The sequence below is a fragment of the Sclerotinia sclerotiorum genome, genomic scaffold (genome assembly GCF_000146945.2).
Source record: "Sclerotinia sclerotiorum 1980 UF-70 scaffold_34 genomic scaffold, whole genome shotgun sequence".
Lineage (NCBI taxonomy): Eukaryota > Fungi > Ascomycota > Leotiomycetes > Helotiales > Sclerotiniaceae > Sclerotinia > Sclerotinia sclerotiorum.
In genome coordinates this window covers 1-16286 of record NW_001820802.1, presented here as the reverse complement: position 1 = coordinate 16286, position 16286 = coordinate 1, and the positions used below count along the sequence as shown (strand labels likewise).

At 41.8% G+C, this 16286-nt stretch overlaps 7 protein-coding genes across 7 annotated transcripts; 4 read left to right on the top strand and 3 right to left on the bottom strand.

The window, feature by feature from the left end:
- Positions 1–761: 761 nt before the first annotated feature.
- Positions 762–1723, top strand: SS1G_14453 (predicted protein; the record flags this gene model as incomplete). The annotated part of the gene is made up of 3 exons (XM_001584506.1): positions 762–894; positions 975–1423; positions 1601–1723. 3 exons carry the CDS (start codon positions 762–764, stop codon positions 1721–1723), a joined length of 705 nt encoding a protein of 234 aa, XP_001584556.1.
- A 1872-nt stretch (positions 1724–3595) lies between these two features.
- On the bottom strand, positions 3596–4957 carry SS1G_14452 (hypothetical protein; the record flags this gene model as incomplete). The annotated part of the gene is made up of 1 exon (XM_001584505.1): positions 3596–4957. The coding sequence occupies one exon, from the start codon at positions 4955–4957 to the stop codon at positions 3596–3598; it is 1362 nt and encodes a 453-aa protein (XP_001584555.1).
- Positions 4958–5403: 446 nt separating this feature from the next.
- On the top strand, positions 5404–6287 carry SS1G_14451 (hypothetical protein; the record flags this gene model as incomplete). The annotated part of the gene is made up of 3 exons (XM_001584504.1): positions 5404–5493; positions 5552–5604; positions 5774–6287. The coding sequence occupies 3 exons, from the start codon at positions 5404–5406 to the stop codon at positions 6285–6287; spliced, it is 657 nt and encodes a 218-aa protein (XP_001584554.1).
- A 302-nt stretch (positions 6288–6589) lies between these two features.
- SS1G_14450 (hypothetical protein) lies at positions 6590–7537 on the top strand (the record flags this gene model as incomplete). The annotated part of the gene is made up of 4 exons (XM_001584503.1): positions 6590–7001; positions 7167–7272; positions 7339–7438; positions 7499–7537. 4 exons carry the CDS (start codon positions 6590–6592, stop codon positions 7535–7537), a joined length of 657 nt encoding a protein of 218 aa, XP_001584553.1.
- Positions 7538–8847: 1310 nt separating this feature from the next.
- Positions 8848–10411, bottom strand: SS1G_14449 (hypothetical protein; the record flags this gene model as incomplete). The annotated part of the gene is made up of 5 exons (XM_001584502.1): positions 8848–8940; positions 9002–9093; positions 9191–9661; positions 9744–9874; positions 9957–10411. 5 exons carry the CDS (start codon positions 10409–10411, stop codon positions 8848–8850), a joined length of 1242 nt encoding a protein of 413 aa, XP_001584552.1.
- Positions 10412–11235: 824 nt separating this feature from the next.
- On the bottom strand, positions 11236–13732 carry SS1G_14448 (hypothetical protein; the record flags this gene model as incomplete). The annotated part of the gene is made up of 4 exons (XM_001584501.1): positions 11236–11328; positions 11399–13503; positions 13557–13643; positions 13711–13732. 4 exons carry the CDS (start codon positions 13730–13732, stop codon positions 11236–11238), a joined length of 2307 nt encoding a protein of 768 aa, XP_001584551.1.
- A 120-nt stretch (positions 13733–13852) lies between these two features.
- SS1G_14447 (hypothetical protein) lies at positions 13853–14930 on the top strand (the record flags this gene model as incomplete). Its single annotated transcript, XM_001584500.1, has 2 exons — positions 13853–14006; positions 14173–14930. The coding sequence occupies 2 exons, from the start codon at positions 13853–13855 to the stop codon at positions 14928–14930; spliced, it is 912 nt and encodes a 303-aa protein (XP_001584550.1).
- Positions 14931–16286: the final 1356 nt, after the last annotated feature.

The window sequence follows — 16286 nt, the reverse complement described above, 5'->3', positions numbered from 1 at the left end:
GATGGATGGATATTTGGAGATAAGGAATAGGGATGAGAAATTTACCGTGTTAAAGGAAGGAGAGTTGTAGTGAAAGAAAGGTGCTTTTAGTAGATTTAGTGTTACGTCGGACAGTAACATAGGTCACGTTCTTGATCACATGATCAAAGAAACCCGACAAATCGAGATCGGCTTTGCGGTGATCGATTTGTCGGGCTCATAGCCATCGGTTTTTTTTTAAGGAGGCACGAAGGTCTATATAATCAAGATGGATTTCCTTTGTATAGAGCTTCGTGCTCAAGATCAATCATTTAGTATACTCTACTATTAGTTACGAATTGCATATCATTATTGTCATTACTTTAAGTCCCTGCTTGACGCCTAGTTATAAACCACCTCGAGAGCCTAGAGCACTTCCACGTGATCTAGACGGCAAACCTCGTAACACACTCGTACTTGCCATATTGAGCCTAAAAGCTCTGAATAGCTCAGAAAGAGACTTCGACGCCAGCTTATCAAGTGCGGGGTGGTTCATGTACTACTTGACATTCTTCTGCCAGCTTCTTTGAACTAACGAAACTATCACATGTAGTGCTTTTGCATTCGCGTAGTGTAGGACTACTAATTAGTATAAAAGTCTCATGGCTCCCAAAAACACATTTCCCACAAACATATCACAGTAAAGAACCATCTACATCAATTTCACTCTTTCTGTCATGACAACCGACATCTATTATACCAAATCTATCAACAAACCATTCGATTATATTTACATCGCCATTATGTCTTCATCTTCACGCTCACCTCAAACGGAAATTGCCCAATCCATCTTCCTTCGTCTTCCTCTCGAACTCCGCCGCATGATATACAAGTTATTGTTCCGAAGAAAACAATTAGACATCACCAAGTTCACTGGTACAAATAGAAGATCGAAGAGGCGCCGCGCTATTCCTTGGGGAAACTGGAATTCTCTTGCAAACAAATCAGCGACGAAGCTTTGGATGTTCTATATGGCGAGAGCAAATTCCACGTCAGGATTGAGGCTGGATCCTTGCCAGAGCTTTCTGTAAAAATAGGAGTCACAAACTTGTCTCGAATTCGACACTTGCATATCTTTGCATGTTCGAGAGAGCCATACAGAAGCTTGGTACCGCCATGCCGTCGCGGTTGGAAACTCGATTCCCATCAATGGAAATGTTTGCTCGGCAACATTCTACAGCTAATACTCCACGTACAACAACCTGATATGTGTATGTCGTATCCTGTATCGAAACTGTACAATGAAAGGGATATACCAAGGTGGATAGCCTTCCTTGACATGTTTCTACCTTTCGTCACTTGTTCGATCGACAAAGATACCAAAATTTTGATTCTGGAGGACGGTTGGTGTCTGACAGCTCGACATGTGGCGAAATATTTCCGTCCTATTCCCAAGAACCTGCGAGTACGTAAGATGGTTTGGCGGGCTTTTCAGAAAGCGAATCCTCAGTATGAGTCCAGGCCAGCAGATTATTCTGGTTCGGAATCGTATTCTGTTTATGGGGTGGCAGCTTAGTGCTTGGTCGGAATTATAGGCAGAATACAGATTATGGGAGCGTCATGTGGCTTACTTGGGGTTTAGATATACACGTTCAGGATTATGGAATGTTTTAACTTTGCATCAGCGGCAAATGGAATGGAGCGATGGTTTGGGTTTTATGCCGATGGGGGAATGTTAGCGTTTATATCAAATGGCGTTCTGTAATTAGGGAAAACCAATCAAACATATGTTTAATATGACCAATTTTTCAGCTTGAATGTGCAGGTGGATGTGCATTTTCGCAAAACTTGCGAGTTTTGCCGTGAGTTTTGTCCCTCTTGTCCTGTGATGAAGATCAATAGACGAACAAACGAGGAACATTGATATATAAACATACAGTGAAAGTATAAAGTGCACTCTATATTCATGGAGTGAGTGTGAAGTAAGATACAATATCATAATTGCATTAATTCCACCTAAATTAGTACCAAGAACATCGATTTCGATATTTTTCCAAGCCCTCCTTTAATACGTATACATGTATATTGTGATTACGCACTTTACATCAATATCTCCCAAGGTAGCCAAAATGTGACAGTGTCCAAAACCACAAAAACATCCGCTTACAAAAATCCATATTCGCTATACGATTGTCAAGTTTGCGATGAATGTTTAAAATCTAGTCATGATATTCAGGACTGTGCAGACAAAATTGGTAAACTATGTAGAGTATGCGGATATATATGCAAGAAGAAATGTGGGGTTCTAGGTGATAAGCTGTGCCTGGAGATTGAGGGAGGTGTTGTGAATAGATTTACTCCGTCTACGAGGGAAGGCTGAATGGGTAAAAGCCATGAGGTGTTTAAGGCTCTGCAATTTGAAGAACATAAATAGCAGTATCTTTAATGGCAGTCGATTTGGTAATAAGTTCTATCCAGCTGATGTCTCAGATATCCTACTTAGGCTTTGGACAAGAAAGTCAGAAGAATAACCGTCCTTACTTGATCGCAAGCTTTCTTCCCGTAAGTGCTGATTTGTGTGGTAAAGGGATGGTTTGTTTGCAGTTCACTTGGGGCTTTTGTGACTTTTTCGTTTTGTGTGAATTTGTGAGGTTTTTAAAAGGGAGAATGAATGGGATGGACACCTTTAATTTGGAACAAACAATTACGAAGCAGAAAATTGATCATGAAACTTAACCATTTATCTCCTGGAAAATTACGCGAGGTAATCTTACATATGAACCCCTTGCTCCACCACAAAAACAATCAACTCTCCTTGGTAAATTAATATATCACATTTTCCACGATCCAAGTCGAAACATATATCGAAATGATAATTCAGCCCTATCAAACCTTAAGTATAAAATTCAAATCAAAAATATCAACCTCGAATTTTCCTCCACCATTTTTCACACCACAACCAATAGCGCCTTCAAAATAGGCATACTAAACACCTGCTATATGTGAAAATAACATAGACTCAACCTCCAATCATGCCCGATCAGGCTGCGCAACGGGGCTCCGCGGGGTGGATTATCACTCTGATGAATAATCCATTTGCAAAACGGATTGCTTCATGTTGGAAGATCATGTGCCGTGTTAAAATTTGTTGGCGGGTATCATCGAGGACTTCCATTGTTTATGAAGAGTTGGTTTGACTTTATATGGCTCTTCTATATCGATTGAAAGTGGCTTATAGCTGCAGTTAACTCACATGGCTCACCTGGTTCTCTTCCCTCAATCCAAAAGTTGAGTAGGATTAATTATATACATATTCTGACTTCTACGCAGGTTCTTTTGTCTTTTTACTTGCATTGGTTCCTTCATTATCTACGGAATCCGGATCATTATCATTATCATACTCGCTCCTTCTCTCCCTTTGTCCCGTATCTAATTCCTCTTTTACTTGCCTTTTAAATCCATTTCCCATCTCAAATGCAGACATAAGAGTTTGATACTTTGATAGATAGGACATTAAGTATATTAAGCACAAATAGGTATTCTAGTAAATCAACGCCAACCCCTAATTACTACTCCTACTAACGATCAGAAATAACCAAAACCACCCTATGTACAGAGTTATAGATGAGCAGTAACATCAAACCTGTATTTTCACCGCATATTTCGTCCACTCCTCATCTTCAAAATTATCCATGGCCGAATCAGCCAACGTTACAATAACTTCCCACCCCGATTCCCGCACAGGCATAATTATAAACATACCATCTCCAAGCCCACCATGGAGTAACCTCATAAGTTCATAGTTGCCAATTGCAGTGTGCCATTTATCCGGCATAACAAAACTTTTATACGTCGTGGAATTGACTCCCGTCGTCTTACCATGAAGCGCTCCATAATACGTAAGAGATCCAACATCAGGTTTTTCACCCATCACCGCAATTGCATTGTCAACAAAGGCAGCATCAACACATTTGACAGCTTGACGAATGGCTGCTGCAGTAGTTGAGAGACCTTCAGGTTTGAGAAGACTATCTACCCTCATGAAAGGGGTGGCTGTGAAAACAACAGCGTTGCCGACGAAATCTGACGGTAATGGTGGATCGATTATATTTCGAAATTCTACAGGGAATGAATATTGTACCACATCTGTGGATTTAAGAATACCCGCCGCAAAGCGAGCTTTGACTTTTTGACGAAAGACAAGTGCACAAGCTGCGTCTTGAGTACTTATCCATTGACATTCAGCTGGTAAATTTACGGAACAATCTGATTTGAGGCGAGATAAAGATTCGTTCGTAAATTGGTACATTGTTGAAGTAAGAGCGCCGGCAATTCTAGCAGCAAAATCAACAGTTTTAGATGATACAACGTAAGCGGGCATCTTGGCAATATCTGGAACAGAGCTAGAAACCGAAAGTGGAGAACGATCGAACGCAGCTGGACTCTTTTTCGTCGGTGCTTGTTTGGCACAGCTATTTCGAGCCAAGTCTTGAATAACCTGTGTGATGGAAGTACCGTCCATTGCAAGGTGAAAGATCGAAACACATAACAAGAGTCCCCCTTTGATAAAGTTCGCCTGAATTCTGCAGCAATCCCAATCATTTTCGAAATCAGCCATCTCAGGTAATGAAGTAAGAACGTCTGCTTGTAGTAAATTTGATGAGAAATTTGCACTCTTCAACTCTTCATAAGTCATTGGCAGCTCTTTAATAAGAAGTCGAGCCTGGCCTGGGAAAAATTTCCAAGCACCCGAAGAAAAGCTGACTCCATTGGCCAAAACTGGATATTGCTCAACAGTAGCCTGCATTGCATGGCGTAGCACTCGAACGCCTTCTGCACGGTCATGCGCTGGGTCCAGAGTATTGTCGGTAGAAAATATCAAGACTCTTTTTGAGTAGATGGGCGGCATTGTCATATCGAGTGTCGAAGGCTCTTGTAAGACACGTGACCCTGGGAAAAGATACTCTTCAGAGTCATCCTCATACAGTTTTGCAATCATGGCGAACAGGTATTGGTGATGATGAGGTGTAATGAAGCCACTGTGCAGCACTGTCGAGAGCTTTGGAACGTTAGGCGAATCACAGGTTGGGGTGAGAGAAAAGTGATTAGGCGAAGCGAGTAGTGGAAGGTAGGATGATCTCCAGCAACATTATCATTGGCTTCAATCCGCTGTTTATAATTATTCTAGGTCCATTGACAACCCCCGTGTCCATAAATTAAAGTTTCATGGGGTAACCGAATCATCGGAGAGATTTGGGAGATTTCCTGTAGTTTGTTCGGAAGCCGAGTTGATCGGAGACCGACTATAAATAACCTTCGACGTGAAAAAATTTTTACCCACAGGAGCGATTTGAAATCAAAAGTTGTGGTTATATTTGGCTCTTGTGGCTCTGATTTTGAGAGACAAAGACTAGCATTGAAGGTCGGGCAAGAGCTTTTACCACCATGTCTGCTGTATTGATTGACGACTCTGCATGGTCTATAGCTACCACGATAAAACATGGAATTTTTACTTTCTGTGTAGCCTCGATATCCGTAAGCTAGTATATTTCAATATGATGGGCTAGGCTAACTACGTCTTTGTCTCCACTAGATAATCACTCTTTATATCTTAATTACTGGCATTTACAACCTGTACTTCCATCCGTACGTGTATTTTTAGCACTCATGCTTTCAATCTTACTCTAGTTCATGGAAAAGTTGAGACAATGAAGAAGGCTCAGCGATGAATGCTGAACTCAAGGCACTATGAGGAAGCACGCTGTTTAGATTTGTGAATCACGAACGAGCACCTACTAACAACGCAAGCAAACAGTCTAGCTTCCTATCCAGGACCAAAACTATGGGCTTTCAGCAACTTCCCAAACAGTATCGGACGCATCCAAGGTCTTATGTGGATACGACTAAAAGATGCACACGATAAGTATGGACCTATTGTCCGTTCGGCACCAAATGAACTCTCATTTATCACACCAGAAGTATGGTCCGATGTGTACGCAAAGAAGCCCGGTCGTCCAGAGATGCCCAAGGGGAATTATGTTCCTCCTCCTGGGAGAGAAAGTCTTTTCGATCATCCAGTGCATGAAGAACATCAACGGATTCGAAAATCTTTGAGAAATGGATTTACTGAGAGAGCGCAGAGGGATCAAGAGCCACGAGTTAAGCGATTTATTGATGGACTCATGAATCAATTGAAGAAAGTTGCTAAAGCTGGTGAGGTTACCGATATTGCTCAATGGAATTATTTAGTCGCCTATGATATTGTAGCCGACTTAGCCTGTGGTGAAAACTTCAAAGGTGTTGAGAATGGGGAAAGTCATAAATGGTGATACTACCTTAGCATATCACCTCGAGATATCTGCTAATTTGTGTCAAAAATAGGATCGGTATTGGTATAAATACATCAACAGCTTTTACCGTCTTCCATGAATCAAAACGCTTATGGCCCTTCAATGCTATTCTCGCTTATATTCCTTACTTAACAAAAGCAGTATCGTTACGAATGCAACATATCCAATACTTAAACCAGCTACTAGACAAACGTCGAATAGCTAAAGATACAGAGCCAGATTTGTACGCATCATCCACTTTCACTTGAAGAGCTAAATGAACAAAAACTAACATATACAGCATGACCCACGCATTAAACTATCTCGACCAACCAGGCGGACTGAACCTCGGCGAACTCCAAAGAAGTCTAGAAATCGTCGTGACGGCAGCATCCGATACCGCAGCCACGCTTCCAATCGGCGCACTATACCATCTCTGCAAAAACCCTTCGGTATATGCAAAACTCAAACAGGAAATCAGAAGTAGCTTTTCCTCGGAAGAAGAGATAAATATCGGTACCGTCAATGAGAAACCATATTTACTAGCTGTTCTCAAAGAAGCCCTAAGGATTCATCCTCCTGTGCCGGGAAATCATCCTCGTCGTGTGGGTGCTGATGGATGCGTCGTGGCGGGTAATTATGTACCGCCGAATACTTTGGTTTCCTTTCCACATTGGGCGGGATATCATTCGGAGAAGAATTGGAATAGACCAAGTATGTCATTATTAGATTTATTTTTTGTGCTGCTCGTTTCATTATTGTCCATTTTTCATTTTCATCCCTGCTTATTACCCCCATCTCACTTTTTCCGCATGACATATATCTGCTCTCGCAAAATAAACCTAGAAAACACCAAAAGCTAACTCTCCTCACCAACAGACGACTTCGTCCCCGAACGATGGATGGGAGATCCAGAATTCGATACAGACAACCGAGCATGTTTCCGACCTTTCAGCCACGGACCACGAGAATGTCTAGGTCAAAAGTAAGATTTCAGTTATTCCACAACTAAAAAAAAGAAAAAGAAAAAAAGCTAACGGTATCCAAATAGTGTGGCGCACGCTGTAACGAGAGTTATTCTAGCAAGATATATCTATAACTTTGACATGGAGTTGGCGGACCCGAATGAGAGTTTGACGGATGGTGCGAGAGTTAGATTGGTTTGGTCGCATAAACCGTTGATGATGAAGATTCGTCTTGCTAATGCGTAGGTGGTTGTTGATGTTGATGAGGAAGGAGGTGGTAATTAGATGTTGTGCTTATTGGATCTGGAGAATTTATTTAGTTTATCTGATGCGTGGTTCCTAAGCTGCTGGTAGTAATGGTGGTGATGCGAATGACTGTAAATATATCGACGATGAAGATAATCACTGGAAAGGTGATGTTAGAGTTAAAATAAGAGGAAATAAAAGGAAATAGAACAATATAAACAAAGCACTTGTAAGAAATATAAAGCTCTCATAGTCCACTTGTTACACCCGATTTCATAACATATATCCAAAAACATGATTTTGATTGCCTTATCAAAAACACTTAATTTTTATATTTTCATATTTCAATTTATTATAATACTATCAATTATACTTCGATTCCAATAAAAATAATATTAATTGTTAAAGTGAATGGTTCCTGCGTAGCACGTGCACAGGGCACTAGTCCTATTAGGACTAGATTGAGAAGCTCTCTGTAAGAGAGCTTCGCACTTCCGTAGAACTTAGAAGAGAGATTAACCTACTAGACCAATATTACCTCAGTTCTGCCCTATCAGCTTCCCACTATTCCCTGTGTGAGGTCATTCCTTTTAACATATTTGAATATATATTATAAAATTGAGTGTAGTAGAGTAAGAAACTCATACCAAACCTCAAGTTCAAAAATTCCTTCATTCAAGTTCATTATACACAGTATTTACCTCTCTATCCCATATCTAAAATCATTTCCTCGTATGTAATATGTATAAAATAAAACATCACACCACAAAACCAGAAATAACAATCTCCCAACCCATTGCAATTGCAGTAACCCAACCTTGAGCGTATAAATAAGATTACAAAGTTAAGATCTTATAATACTTCCGCCAAAACTCATTCGCATCAAATAGCAATACACCAACAAGAAATACCAACCCAGCATTTTTATTATAAGATTAAGATTCTTAAGAAAGGAAGAAAGTTGGGATATGAAAGAGGTGCATTGTACATATACGATATAGATGAGTTGGTGAGTATTGATTCCTAGATCACCAGTGTGTAGATGAGATGATGACTGAGGACCTCTAATCAAGTAGAATCTCAAAAATGACTATGGGATATTGAGGATTAGGAGATGATTTTGATGATGAATTTCATATCTTATAGTACCTATGCATTGATAACTGATCTCCGCCTAGGAATTCTAGTTTCTAGATATATCATCTAATCTAGGAAAAAAATTCTATTCACACTTCAATATTTCAACATCAAGGAACTAATCCATTGAGAAGAACAACTTTTCATCTATTCTCACATGATATTCTCTAAAATATATACAGACATTCATCAATCAAGATGATCTACGTCGATCATTTCGCCGCAATCGTCCCATTTACACAAGTAACCCCCATGTCCTCTACACCTTCCAAGCCCGTACAAATTTCTCCCGCAGGCGCTCCTTTCTAAAATACGTTATTAGTAACTTGTAACCCATCATATATGTAGGAATATATGTTGACTTACGGCGGTAGTTAAATCAATACCCTCAAAGTGGAAGTCTTCACAATGAGCGTGATCATGACAGAGTAGATACATGCCATTATTTGGCGATTCGCCTAGATTATTCTGCATTAATATCTTAATTCACAAATACAACTCCGCGTCCGAAGTTCAACTTCCATGGTAATAACACCAAAAAAAGGGAAAACTCACCGGTAGTAGCATACCAACACGGATCAGTAACACAAGTACCATCACCCACCACAGCAGCCACAGACCCATTAATACCCTGCCAAGTAAAGTGACTCGCAAAGGCCGAAATACTCGTATTTGTTCCAGCCGGAATACCCTTCTCCTGATCATAATAATCGGCAATAAAATGGATAGGGAAACTAACATTTTTCACCTCGATATTTTTCCACGTCACGTCACTGATATTACACGTCTTGCCTATTGCGCCCTTGAATCTAGCCGCCATTAAACTATCATAGATATACGCATTCTCGAAGGTATAGTTACCGCCTGAATTACCAGCGCAAGATACGGAAAGACCGTGAGTACCAGAGGCGATGACGTTACGGACGGTGACGTTTGTGGAGGGGGGTGAGACGTTGATTACATCGTCGCCGTTGTGGACTTCGAGACCGTCGATTAGGACGTTGGAGGCAGAGAGATCAATTCCATCTAGATTGCTTATTCAATATTCCGTGTTCTCATAATTCCTTTTTCTTTTGGACGAATTAGAATGTGGGTAGGAGGTACATACCAGTGTTGAAAGGAAACCCATCGGTACTCCTCGCATCAATCAATACATTCCTCATCTCGACATCACTCCCACCGATGTTGAATACCCAGGCCACGGGATTCAGAACCCTAATATTAGAAATCTTCAAGCCACTTTGCACAAAAATCAATCAGCCAAATCATTCACGAAGCAAACAAAAAAGAACACCCGAAAAAACCATTAAAAAAAACACACTTAACCGTAAACCCAAACCAATGCGGTCGACCCCCCTGCGACGAATCCCCCGGATTCTTCCACCACTTCTCCCCATGCGCCAAAAACCACCCTCCATCTGTACTCTCCGACCCCTGAAACGTAATATTCGTCCCCTGAATCTTAATCCACCTCCCCGGATACGTTCTCGTATTATTAACCACAAGCTGCACTGCCGTGACATTCTCACTCAAACTAACATTACCCTCGAAGGAAAACGTGACGCTGTCGAGATCTCGAAAATTGAGAGGTGTAAGAAGATTATACGTGACGTTTGGTTGGAAGAGGATGGTAGAGTTGGCACCGCAGGATGTAACGGCTGTGGTGATGGCGGGGGAGTCGTCGATGAGCGGGGAGGAGTTGTAGGGCATGGGACATATTTTTGCGGAAAGGGAGAGGGGGAGAAGCGAGAGGGTGAGGAAATCGTGGAACTTCATTTTGTCTTTTTTTTTTTCCTTTTTTGCGGGTATGTATGGTGATACAAAAGACCCTTCCTTGGGTATCGTGACAAAAATGCTGGAATTATTGTGTTACAAAATCATAAACCATAAAACGTAACATGAAATTATCGCGACTTTAGGATCAAGTACTTTACGTACCTACTTTAAGTACCTGGGGAACATGCGGTGCGGGGGATCACCGGGGAAATGTATACTCCGTAGAGTAGCTCACTAATCACCAATCACCGCTCTTTTGATATCGAATTAATCGAATGTTGCTGTCGTACTCGCGAATCAAAACCATCAAATGGTTTTTCAGAATCCGGTTTTTCACAATTGAAAATGGATCCCCCGTTGCACATGACGTCCCATCCTCCCCATGCATAATTGGGCACATTCTATTCGCGAAAATTTAAATAAACAGGTGGATCGACGATCCAATTTATTCCAAACCAGCCTCGGCCGGCGAACATGGACAATGGCTGTACCTTGACAAACCAATTAAGCTAATATTTAGAGTACTCACGATAGATAGGAGTGAAACTTAGGAAACCACCATGTAGTTGTACGTACGTACATACACTCCCTTGAGGTTTATTTTAACTTTTTTAATCTACAATGGCGGTGATTTAGTCCATGCTGAAAGTTTCATGAATATAGGACTCGCCAAGAACCCGCCATCAACTTAAAGCCCCTTATCATACCAAATTAAATCTACCCCTATCCGTAGTAATTTGCTCTCGACGCCTACATATGCTTCCTCCCAATTCCTCAATGCTATTTCACGAAACTTCTCTTGATTTTGATAGGGTGATAGAAAATTATGCAGAAAGACCCCTCTTTTCGCTCTCCGAAAAGAATATGACCATCCTCCATAACTTCTTCACAAGAACTTCTGCTTCTTCATCCAATGCCTATTAAAAGTGTTAGTATAAATTTCACATCTGAAAACATGAGGAGCAAGATAACAGAAGAATGACATACCCCTTCCAATTGCTCCACCAGTTCTTGAGGCTTCCCCCTCGTCCTAATATGTTCCTCTACCACCTCCACAAGTAACTGCTCCTGCACACCCAAATATTCCACAATCTTCTTTTCCACGAATGGCCTCAATTTCTCCACAATCACAGCATCATCCACGAAATCCCACTTAACATCCCATGCCCAAAGTCCTTCTTTCTCAGTAGGTATCTCTTGCGCAAGTTGTCGAACCGCTTGGTCACGTTCTTCATCGGAAAGGCCAGCCGCTGCTGTTGAAGGATCGAATTTAATGGGGATAAGTGTACGTTTTGATGCATTATCCGCTTCCTCCTCATCCTCAAGGAGACCTTCAACTTCAGCGACAGTACGACGAGGTGGTGCTGCTTTTTGAGCTTTCTGGGCCGCAGCTCCAAGAGACAACTTGAAGGGCTGTTGAGCCAAGCGAGTAGATCTTGTTTCGAGTTCCTCGGCTTGACGATCAAGGAATGAATCTGCCAATCCCCTAGCCTGTTCCTTATCTGATGACTCGCGTCGTCTCTCGTGTTGTTCCATGATTCTATCTCGTTCATCAGCAGCGGCTTCACGTTGGACAAACGCTGCACGATTTCGAAGCCAGAGGCTCCGGTCAACGTAATATGGATCAGTTTTCCGGGCAGCCTCAGCATCATCATCCCATTCTTTGAGCCTTGCTGCCATTTTTTGTTTCAAAACATCTGCATTGGCAACATCCTCGTCTTCACGTTCCTTTTCTCTTTGGACAGCTGCTGTGCGAGATCTTTCACGATTAAGCCAGCGTCGTTCTTGATCAAGATATTGTTTCTCGAGTTCTGCCTCTTTCTTAGCTTTTCGGCGTCTTTCAAGCTCTTCGTCACTAGCATCACTATCCTCGTCTTCACGGTTATAATAAATATCCCCGCCGGATGCACCATTGATACCACTTCCATTAACAAATTTAACACCTGCTTGATAGTCTCGTGGAATCTGTTGGCCCTGTAACTTTGGACCTGAAGGTGCATTAGGCACACCTCGAGGGCCAAGAGGAATATTATTCGTGCCAGCAGAAGGTCCACTGGGTATTTGTGGTCCTGGCGAGGCTAGTCGCGAAGGCCGAGGTGCACCATTTCTTTGCCTTTCCAATGCCTCCATTTCCTCTTCGCGTTTGAGACGTTCAAGATCTCGTCTATTGCTTCGATCCCTAAAAGCAGCGATTTCCTGTGCAACAGTTTCTCTCATCTCAGCTGGAATATCGGCAAGCTCATCATCTACTGCCAAGGGGATATTAACAACTTCAACGTTATCGCCGCCATTGGAATCCTGCATAGCAGTATCCTCCGAGTTCTCTTCAGCCTTGACAAACATGAGTGGATGAAACAGTTCATAAAGTACTCCTTTCAAACCCATTCTCGCTGCATCGAGTCGTGTCTGGTCGCCTGTAGCATCATCAGCTTTTGAAGCTTGATAATTCTCCAAATAATTCAAAGAATTATCATCCACAAAAACCAATAATTTGCTTTTCTCAAGCTCTTCCTCCTCTTCCTTCTTTGACCCATCATATGGTAGTTGTTTCTTGGTCGGAATCTCAATATCCTTCAAAATTTCCACCGCAGTAGCCAAACTTTCCGCATCATCATATTGTGCAAACCCAAAACTGCATTCCTTTCCAGCCCCATCGACGGCTCTATCCCATCTGCGTAATCTACCAGCCGAGCTAAGAATCCGCTCAATCCCATCATCTCCACCAACACCTTCCGTAATACCTCCCACAAATATCGTTCTTACGATTTCTTCCTTCGTAGGCGGCACCAAAGACATGATATTTTCCCTCATCGTTGATAGTCTCTGTGCATTTAAGGTATAGGCGGTAGCTCTTTCTGACCCTCCAACAGACATAGGATCCATTCCCGAACCACTAGCTGAAATGGGAGTAAGCGATTTCGCAGGACCGGTACCTAATCGAATGACAGGCGCACTGAAATTGATATTCGGCATATTGGGCGGAGGTTGAAAATTAGATGGGATTCCGCTGGGTCGCGAAGTCTGTGGATTGTTGGCTTGCTGTAAACCAGGAGGAGGAGCAGTACCTGGTGCTGACATGCCTGGTGGAGGACCTGTTCAGTTCATGTAAGTTAAGCGCATCAAGACTTCATATACTATTTCTTACCCATTCCTGGGGGTGGTCCCATGCCCGGCGCGGAACCATTTTGACCTGGGAAACCACCAAATCCTGGAGGTCTACCATAAGGCGACGCTGTAGATAGTCAATCATTAGCAAAGGGTCAAACACGAAGTAGCTCCAAGACAATGAGTTATCTTACCACCATAGGGATTGTACGACATAATTTGTAAACTTTTGAGAGAATTGTGTATTGGCTTAAGTATTTAGGAATCTATGATTGAGGAAGACAATAAAAGAGAAGAATTGAAGTTGGCGCAATAAAAGTCTCTCTTAGAAGTACAATGATATTTACTTCAAAGCTCATCCATCTCAAGAATCCAAAATTCGCAGTTTCTGTGCACGGACCATCTATATTTCTTAGCGCGTCACTCAATAAAAGTTCAAATGCTTCAATATCGACGACATGTCAATTGACCGACTCCTATTTTGATCAATGTAAGTCCAACTCTGGTCGCAGACTCTCAATCATCAGTCTAACAGTCATATAGTATCATGGAGTTAAGAAGGATTGGAACGGCCGCATTTCGGTCGAGTACAAGAGATTTGCCATTTCGCCAACTATTACAGTCCAACAAACAAACTGTAACGAGAACCCCCATAGCTCATCGGGCACTATCTACAACCTCACGAATATATGCTCCCGAGCCTACCACACGAGCACCATTCACTCCAGACTCCTCCTCAACCTCACCTTCACCCTCAAACGGAGAAACCCCCAATGCCTCCCCCGCATCCCCGCCCACCCCAAAAGAAGATACCCTCGAATCCCTCGCCACGCAATCTATCAGCGAAGCCTTTTCATGGATAAAACCAAAGCCTCAAGCTGACCCCTCACATCTTAATCCCCCAACCGCTGAAATAGAAAACCGATCTACTTTTCCCCGACCCTCTCAATCGCCCCCACTAAAGTCCTCCAGCCTTCTTGACCGCATAAGCAACTCGAATATGGCCAATCCGTCCAGCAACTTCACACGGTCCTCCTCGATGGATTCACCGTTTGGGCGCATGCAAATCCCCGTTAAGAAAACCGGAGCGACGGGAAGTCTCTATGATTTCATGAATGAAACTGCCTCGATGGTAGCTCCACCTCTAGCTCCCCGAAAAGAAATGCGATTGACGCCTCGACCGGGCCGAACTATCGATATCAAATCCAACATCGATTTATCACGGGGAATTCGAATGTTGGAGGCTTCATGTGCATTGAATAAAGTGCGCCATGATCAAACGCATCAGAGATTCCATGAAAGGGGTGGTATGAAAAGGAAGAGACTTCATCGACAACGATGGAGAAATAACTTTATGGAGGGATTTAAGGGAATTGTAGGAAGAGTGAAACAGTTAAAGAATCAAGGATGGTAGGAACTTGTAGGTACGCTTGAGGAAGCATGTGTGATATATACATAAACTTCAGTCTTAGAGGACATAAGGAGTCTCATGTCGCAGAGTCTAGTAAAAGCCACATAGTTCATCATTATGTATATTAATGTAGAGAATAGCAGAGAACTATAGAATTTCTACATACGAAGTACAAATAAGCATCATATATCCAGAATGCACAAATTTATCTATTGAAGCAACATTAAAACCATACAATCAACCATAGATATATAGCCCTCTAGAAGCACCACTCAAAGACTCCATACATACCATACCATACATACCCATTAAATCTAATCTCATCTCATCTCCCCACCAAACCGACCTGACATTAACAACAGCATACGGGTATACATACCCGACTTCCCAGCCACACTCTCACAAGAAGTAGTGGAGTCGCGCCACAAAGATTAGCCACCAATAACTCATGTATGACATAACCTAACTAACATCTAAATGCCTACTCGAGTATTCAAAGACATATCTATAGCTAGGTAAGCATACATATATATCTACAAGTAACTATCTGATATTTGTCATCGAAATGTAAGATTATATGATGTAACCTCAATCTTTTATCCTTTATCCTTTATTCCTATCCTCATGAATCCATCAGTAATTGAGCATCTGTAACCTTCGTAGATCAATAGTACCTACTACGGGAATATACGTAGGATAATCAGGTAGGTTATTTGAGACAATCTGCTGTATTATATCGCATTATATTATATTATGCTATTGTAATTGTAAGATATTATATCAAGCTTTCCCATCATTCAGAAATTTATTCCGTGTTCTTTTCCTCTTTATATCCTACCTATATACCTACCTATAACATTGCTCCAGGTAGGTTATATATGAGGATATATTGACAATGTTCTCCTATCAAGTAACTCCATGCTCTACATGTCGTAAGTTATATAACCCCAAGCATATCTACCAATTCCCTAATCTATTCATCTCATCTATATCCATCCATCCACCGTCTCCCCGGCCCTCCATCCTCCGAGGATATACTTCAACAAATAAACAAATAACGAAAAAGAAAGGTGGCAAACCCTCAACAAAACAAAGCAGCACAAAAATCGAAACAAAGAAAAGTCCATCCTTACAGCAACACTAGCTAACCTCTGTAACCTCTTTCTTTCATTCTCTTTCACCCCCCACAATCCATTGAGTCATCCGAACCCAAAGATAAATCATCTATTCTATCTCATACGATCCCATCCGTTCTTCCCATTCATCCCTACCATCCCATCCCAATCCCCGAAATCTAATCTAATCTAATCAATACCCCTCATCGACATCACCGATCATACCAGACCATACCATACCACA